This window comes from Palaemon carinicauda, chromosome 17 (genome assembly GCF_036898095.1).
Source record: "Palaemon carinicauda isolate YSFRI2023 chromosome 17, ASM3689809v2, whole genome shotgun sequence".
In the NCBI taxonomy this organism is placed as follows: domain Eukaryota; kingdom Metazoa; phylum Arthropoda; class Malacostraca; order Decapoda; family Palaemonidae; genus Palaemon; species Palaemon carinicauda.
The window spans coordinates 122,419,024-122,426,977 of record NC_090741.1 but is presented as its reverse complement, the minus strand read 5'-3'; the positions used below and the strand labels follow the sequence as shown (position 1 = coordinate 122,426,977).

The window sequence follows — 7,954 nt, the reverse complement described above, 5'->3', positions numbered from 1 at the left end:
CTACTTTAAGACCTTGGCTTGACACCATGAAACCCAAATATATTAATTCTGTTTTGAAAAACTCACACTTACTGATCTTTACCCTTAAGTTAAGTTGTCTTAATCTCTGTAGTACTAGTTCTAACTTACGTAGATGTTCTTCTAAGGTGTTGGAAAATATTACAAGATCATCCATATAGGCATGCAATATATCCCCTAACAAGTCTCCAAACACTATGTTAATCATTCTTGTAAATGTTATAGGAGCAAAACGTAAACCAAAAGGCATCCGTAAAAATTCATAATGTCCCCTGGCTGTGCTGAAGGTTTTGTATGGGATACTATCTTCTTCTAATGATATCTGGTGAAAGCCTTTAAGTAAGTCCAAACTGGTAAAATATTTATTCTGACCTAACAAAGACAAAATATCGTCAGTACATGGCACTGGGAATCGATCAGGGATCGTCTCCTCGTTTAGACGACGGAAGTCGACGCAGATACGCCATGTTCGATCTTTTTTCGGTACAACTATTAAAGGAAAATTATAAGGGCTGTTTGATTTCCTAATGACTCCTTCTTCTACCATTTTACCTACTTCATCATTTATTTCATTCTGGAATTTCATAGGGAGTCTGTACGAGGGTACATAGATAATTTTCTGCTTGTCCTTTAACCTTATTTGATGCTCGATCACATCTGTTTTTCCTAAGGATCCATCCGTAGTGGAAAAAACATCAGGATATTTAGTTAAAACTCCAAAAATTTTCTGCTGAATTTCTTCGTCTTGGATGTCTTTATTGATTTTATTTTTAATAGACATCAAAAGGGATTCATCCGCAACTGATTGAGAGTGATTGATCTCAGCAACGGTAAGAATACGATGTTTATAAACTTCTACATCCAAGATATGTTGATTTTTGTGAATTACCAAAGTGTTATTTAAATGATTACAGACTTCAATATTACATTGTTGATGTGAGCCTACTGTATAAATAGCTTGTGTGACAGACAATCCGTTAGTTTTCAAAGTGTCGGAAAGGATTAATATTTCAAATCCCGGTAATGTTTTCTTTATTTGCACTATTAAATTAGAAGGTACGTTTGGTTCGATAGATTGCGTGCAAGATAATATTACGGGTGAACGAAAATTCTGCTGGGTCACGTATATTATTTCTTTATTAGTGAGACAAGTTATTGGTTCTTCAACGTACGTTACGGTTACATTTGTCGTCTCCTTTTTATTCAAAACTGATTTTAAGGTATTAGAAGACTTAAAGAATTTCCCTTTGATATCCACGCCGTGCTTGGCAGGGGCTAAGATAATGTTTTGATTTCCCATAGATGGGTATCCTATAATTACAGCTGGATACATATCAATGTTTTTTACAACAACAAATGTATCGGCAAACGTGCGTTTACCGACTTTGAACTGAACATGAGTTATGCCTATGACATTTAATTCATTATTTCCTATACCCGAGAGTCTAACTCCGGATTTTTCAATCGGAAAGTTCGAAGACAACAAATGATGTGTCTTCAAATCCATGATATTACGTGGACTACCAGAGTCAAAAAATAACGTAAAGGATTTGTGTTCTAAATTTACAGCATATAAGGTTGGTTGTAACTCATTTTGGCTTATTATTGTATGAATTCGTTGCAAATCTACGGGAGCATGCACTGTTTTACTTAATTCGGCCTTGTGTTTCATAGGAAAATCTATTGTCTCACAATTATCTGATAAAACATTAAATTGATTATTCAATACTATTGATGTTGACATGAATGACCTTGACCCAACATCCACTCTCTTCCCCTCTGGAGTTAACTATGTGGTATTTGCTTTGCTCTGCACATTCTGAAAATTAGTCTGACCTTGCGAGGTCTGGTTTGACGACCCAGGCTCAGCGATATTCGAAGAAGTGTTTGTTTGCTTTGGACTCTGAACTGCATTGACATTTGGTTGTTTCTTCTTATTGTTAAAATGAGGATTTTTCTTTTTATTTCCATATGGAACTGACCTTGACGTTTGCAATTATAACACGTCATTCCCGCTACTTGACTACTAACTACGTTCACTGTTTGTGGCTTTGTTCACTCTTTGCAAAAACTTGAGTTAACACGGGATCGAAATCTGGACACTTGGACATGTGTTTCTTTATCTGTTTATATACATCCAATTCCGTACTTGCAGGCGTTAACTTCTTATCAAAACACCTCACTAAAGCTTCAGGCAACATAAGTGTCATGCAAGTTAAATACATTAATCTTAAAAAATCTTTCACATAGATGTTATCCCTAGTAACCCAAGTGGAATTCCCTAAAATGTCCTGATATTCATTAAGCCTATCAGCTATGAGAGATGCTCTCTCAATAACATTAAGCCGATTCATAGTGGCTTGATTAAGTGTATTTCTTAAAGTTAATACTACATCCAAGGCTTCCTCACCCCCATAGACTGCGCGTAACCTAACTTTGAAATCATCCCAGGTAACTGCTTCTTGAAATGAAACACCTCTTAAATACGCACTCGCATCCCCCTTAGAAAAATCTATAAAACTTTTAGCTTCTTGTAATTGTACAAAAGGGTCTACGATTTGTTTGGCATTTAAATGGGCATCGACAGATGAAATCTATGACTCCACATTTTGTGGCAAGAACCCATTGACTCGACCCTGAAAAGGAAGGATTGCTGACCTGGCATTTACAAGCATCGAAATTGGAGGAGGATTAGTCTGGCCTACGCCACTAGGTCCAGGGGTAGGGCTCACAGGGGGAGTCATGACTGCTGTATTTCTTTTCCTATCTCTTCGACCCCTTGCAATTCTATCAAAATATCTATATGAATACAGACGTCCACTGCGTAAACGCATATGTATAATAAAATTCCCCAAACAATGTTACTAATCCCAAGACATTTCCCGAGAATTTCTGAAAGAAGAAGGAATTAGCACAAAGAGAGAAAAAATTCTAGATGAGAATTCAGAGTTGAACACAGTTTCCTTTAATGAAAGGAAAATAAAAGAATAGCAAATCACTCACCCCAGTAATAATCGACTAACGACTCGTGATAACTACACTTCACTGCCCAAACTGGAATGAATTAAAAAATTTGCACTTAGCTTATATATGGTTCTGTGTGATGTCGACACATCTTCTCTCTCTCTCCTGATGTTTTGTTAGCGATGTATCGTTCGAGTTTCTGTTGAATGTAGTGCTTCCTGGATATGTTTTGTAAACGTTGAACGTCAGTCCTTGGGTTTCCTAGGATGTTGATTGAAGATCCAGTTCATCAGTTTATATTTATAACATTCATTAAATGTTAAATATTACTTAGTCAAAATTGTAGATACATGTAGATAATGTTGAGTTCTTGAAGATCTTTCTCTGGTTTTACAGCTTTTATTTTGAAGTCTTGAAGATCTTCCTCTAATTCTTAGAGTTTAATATTATAGCTACTTGAAGATCTTTCTCTGATTCGTAGAGTTTAACCGCTGCCACCATTTATAAGTGTGCTACTTTTATAAGCACACATTGAGTATGTGTTGTTTAAGATATGTAAAGCTGGATAACGAAGTACATCTTATTAGCTTTAAAAGTATTTATTGTCTAAAAACAACAGAGTTAAACATCTCCATCATAGGAGGGAGCTGGTTTGGTCGGATGACCAATTCTGGTGAAGTATAGATATGAACTGATTAAATTATCGATATCACAGATATCGTATGCTTAGTTGATGTAGCATTTTTAAGACAATCTCGGAAAACACCTGCATCCGGTGACATCACAAACTTTCACACACTGATGCATTGGTGTTGACGTTTAAGAAAAATGTTACATTGCCGAGGCTGCATTGTGCATCCTGTTTATGATTTGACATGACTACAGCAAATCTCACGGCTAGCATCTTCATCCAAAATGACATATTACGTCATGTGTTTTAAACATGTAACAACAATTATTTCATTTATTACATATGTGTGTATATATATATATATATATATACATATATATATATATATATATATATATATATATATATATATATATATATATATATATATATATATAAATCTACATATATATATATATATATATATATATATATATATATATATATATATATATATATATATATATATAAAAATATATATATATATATATATATATATATATATATATATATATATATATATATATATATATATATATATATATATGTATGTATATATTAAATATATAGAGAGTTATGGGGTCCTTTGACTGGCCAGAGTGTACTACATTGGATCCTTCTCTCAGGTTACGGTTCTTTCCGTTTGCCTACTAATATACTGGATAGTCTGGCCTATTCCTTATAAATTCCCCTCTCTCCTTATACACCTGATAACACTGAGATTACCGAACAATTCTTCGTCACCCAAGGGGTTAACTTCTGCACTGTAATTGTTCAGTGGCTACTTTCCTGTTGGTAAGGGAAGAAGAGACTCTTTAGCTATGGTAAGCAGCTCTAGGAGGACACTGCAAAATCAAACCATTGTTCTCTAATCTGGGGTAGTGCCATAGCCTCTGTACCATAGTCTTCCACTGTCTTGGGTTAGAGTTCTCTTGCTTTAGGGTACAATCGGGCACACTATTCTCTTATTTCTCTTCCTCTTGTTCTGTTAAAGTTTTCACAGTTGATATAGGAAATATTTATTTTGGTGGTGTTGTTCTTAAATATTTTATTTCTCCTTGTTTGCTTTCCGCACTGGGCTACTTATCCCTGTTGGAGCCATTGGTCTTACAGCATATTGCTTTTCCAACTACGATCTTAGGTTAGTTAGTTATAATATATATATATATATATATATATATATATATATATATATATATATATATATATATATATATATATATATATATATATATATATATATATATATATATATATATATATATATATATATATATATAGGTATAAGTACGGAAGAATTGTCATTGACTTTTTATCTTTCTTCGTAGTCAAGTGGTAGTCACTGTCTATACAAGGATGTCGGACCAGGGTTCGATTCCCGGCCGGTCAAAAGCTTTTGTTTTTGTGTGATTTCGCCTGGGGGTCTGATCCCGAGGTCGTTAATAGAATCCAGACAATAATAAATAAAAACATATAAGGCTTATTTGAATATGAAAAACAAGTCTAAATATGCAAAATTTATCATTAACCGAATGCCAAGAAACAAACTACTAATTAGGTACGATGGTGAAGATGGGTTGATTTTAATTCTAAGTACAAAACACCTAAATTTGATAGGTATAAGTACGAAAGAATTGTCATTGACTTTTATCTTTCTTCGTTGCAGAGTGATAGTCACTGTCTATACAAGCTTGCAGGACCAGGGTTCGATTCCCGACCGGTCACAAGCTCTTGACTTTGTGTGATTTCACTTGGGGCTCTGATCCCGAGATCATTAAGAGAATCCAGACATTAATTTAAGTACCCTAGAACGGTAACCCTCCATTTCCGTAACATGAAAGGTAACCCTGGGTGAATTTCACCCGGTAATTACATAATTAAAATAAAATACTTATCCTGAAAATCTTGTTATTTGGAACACATACGAATGAAATATAACTCCTTCTCTCTTATTGAGGCTATTATAAATGAAATCCTCCTGTAAATCATATTTTTATTTTTTTTTCAAAAATACAGAAAAAAAATAGACTTTTCTTGGAGTACTTTACTAATTAAATTGACAAAAAAAATGATTTCCGAATTTAGTTTTTTGTTGGTGTAGAACTCTCTACTGTCATGGGACTACGTACTGGCTGAATCCCATCTCCCAAGCTCGTATACAATCTGTATGGGAGACAGACAAAAAATGGTAAATTTTTCAGTACATACCAAATTAATTATTTTCTATTTAACACTTGCAGTATGGCAAATTATGCTTCAAATGACTCAAAGTACATCAATGAAACACATACAGTACTATATATACACTCACCTGTTAGATACAGTCACCACAGACTGGATACAGATGCCGAGGACACATCGGCTTGACGCACTTGTTGCATCTGTGACGCGTCTTCCTATCGGACTTGACCGGGCACTCACAACAGCGCACCAATGCACCGCTGCTGGCTGAGAAAGATGTCCCTGGTGATCCTGCAGCACTGCCTGGTGATGGTACATTGCAGACAGTGGTGATCAAGGACTGCAAGGATCGGGGCAAGGGTAAATCCAGCCGTGACGTGGCCCATGGGGTGATTAGGGCCTTCCCGAGCTGCAGCATGAATTTCTGGCGTGATATGACTTTTCTGTTGCCCCCTCTTTCCATATTCTCCTTGTATAAAATGTAAGAGTTTACATTGGCAGCATTCACCATTCCATAAAAAATACAGAGTGGCCAACGTCTTGTTTTGCGCGAACAGGAATTCCCGGAACACATCTGGTCAAACGTATCAACGCCTCCTTTTGTTGAATTGTAGAATTCAATGATCTCCGGTTTTCCTTTAGTGCCAATGTTGGGCTGAGTGTGCTGAGATGACAGGAGCAACACTAGTTTCTTTGTTGTCTTGGATGTATCAGACACATATGACACCAGAGTCATTTCCTTTGTGTACAGGAAGGCACTTGATCCACGCTCTCTTGTAGCTTTGTCCGTCATCTCCTTCGGTACCTCCTTCTTGTTGGCGCGCACTGTGCCAACAAGAGTCATGCCACAGTTATTTAGGAGATCTGATACCAGGGGAACAGAGGTAAACCAGTTGTCAGTTGTGACGTTCCTGTGTGTTCCATGGTAAGGCCTCGTTAGCTCTCGGGTAAACTGATGGCCGAGTGTAAGGCCGCCCTTTGGTTGAGTCCCCTGCTTCCCCAAGTATGGGATGCCACCAACCAAGTACTTGGACTTGCTATCATTGATGAGAACGAGCTTGATTCCATACTTGGCCGGCTTGTTGGGAATGTACATACGGAAGGGGCAGCGGCCCCTGAATCCCAGTAGCTGCTCATCAACAGTGAGGTTTTCATGGGGGACATACAGTTTGCCACATCTCTCAATAAAAATGTCCCATATTTCCCTCACAGCAGCAAACTTGTCATCCTCTCGCCGAACCTGTCGCGTTTGTGGGTCGTCAAATCTTAGACACCGAATAAGGAACCTGAACCGAGCCTCGGACATTGCCACACGGTATAGACCACAACCTGTATCCACGCTCCACATTTCACTGGTGGGGATGTGTTCATCGCACTTCTGGGCACTGATGATAAGTACACCCAGCAATGCTTTGACTTCTAATGGCACAGTGGGAGCAAAAGTGGCTGATCTTCTTTTATAGTTGGAGGCAAATGTATCAATGGCCTTGTTAGTCCACGTCACAATCACTTGGATGAGATCATCATTGAAAAATAAACTGAAAGCTTCCTCTGGTGACACTGCATTCCTTGCCGCCCCTGGAGTTGGGCCAGGAGTAAAGGCGCTCACGATGTTCCTTGTGGGAGTCCTTACGTTACTTGGGGTCTGCGGCCGACAACTCCACCTAAACTTACTAGGGGTGGCAATCGTTGTAGTCTTGAATGTGACGATGGGCGGAATATCACGCTGGCGCCTTCTTCCCCTATCAGTGGCAGCAGGAGTAGCTGAGGTAGAAGCGATAGGTGTGGGGACGTCGGTAGGAATTGGGGATAGAGAACGGTCAACAGAGGTACGACGGGGGCGTTTGACTGGTGTAGAGGCTACCCTTTTTCCTCTTTTCTTCTTCATGCTCATCATCACGTCATCTTCTTCCTCATCAGAACTCTCATCTCCTGGTTCAGGTAAATATTCTTGGTTTTCATCACTATCATATAACAGGTCACATTCAAGTTCATCAATTTCATCATTATCACTTTCAGAACCACTATCTTCACAAATATCTGAGAGAGCCCCAGTTGTGTTCATAAGTTCAGACAGTTCTTCATTTGTGTATGCCTTTTTGCTGGCCATGGCTTATTCTT

The 7,954-nt window shown here is 37.6% G+C and overlaps 1 protein-coding gene across 1 annotated transcript; it reads right to left on the bottom strand.

Moving 5' to 3' along the window:
• Positions 1 to 5,725: 5,725 nt before the first annotated feature.
• On the bottom strand, positions 5,726 to 7,943 carry LOC137656166 (piggyBac transposable element-derived protein 4-like). The gene is made up of 2 exons (XM_068390341.1): positions 5,964 to 7,943; positions 5,726 to 5,815 (listed from the first exon to the last, which is right to left on the bottom strand). Exon 1 carries the CDS (start codon positions 7,941 to 7,943, stop codon positions 5,967 to 5,969), a length of 1,977 nt encoding a protein of 658 aa, XP_068246442.1. The 3' UTR covers positions 5,726 to 5,815; positions 5,964 to 5,966.
• Between the last annotated feature and the right edge of the window lie 11 nt (positions 7,944 to 7,954).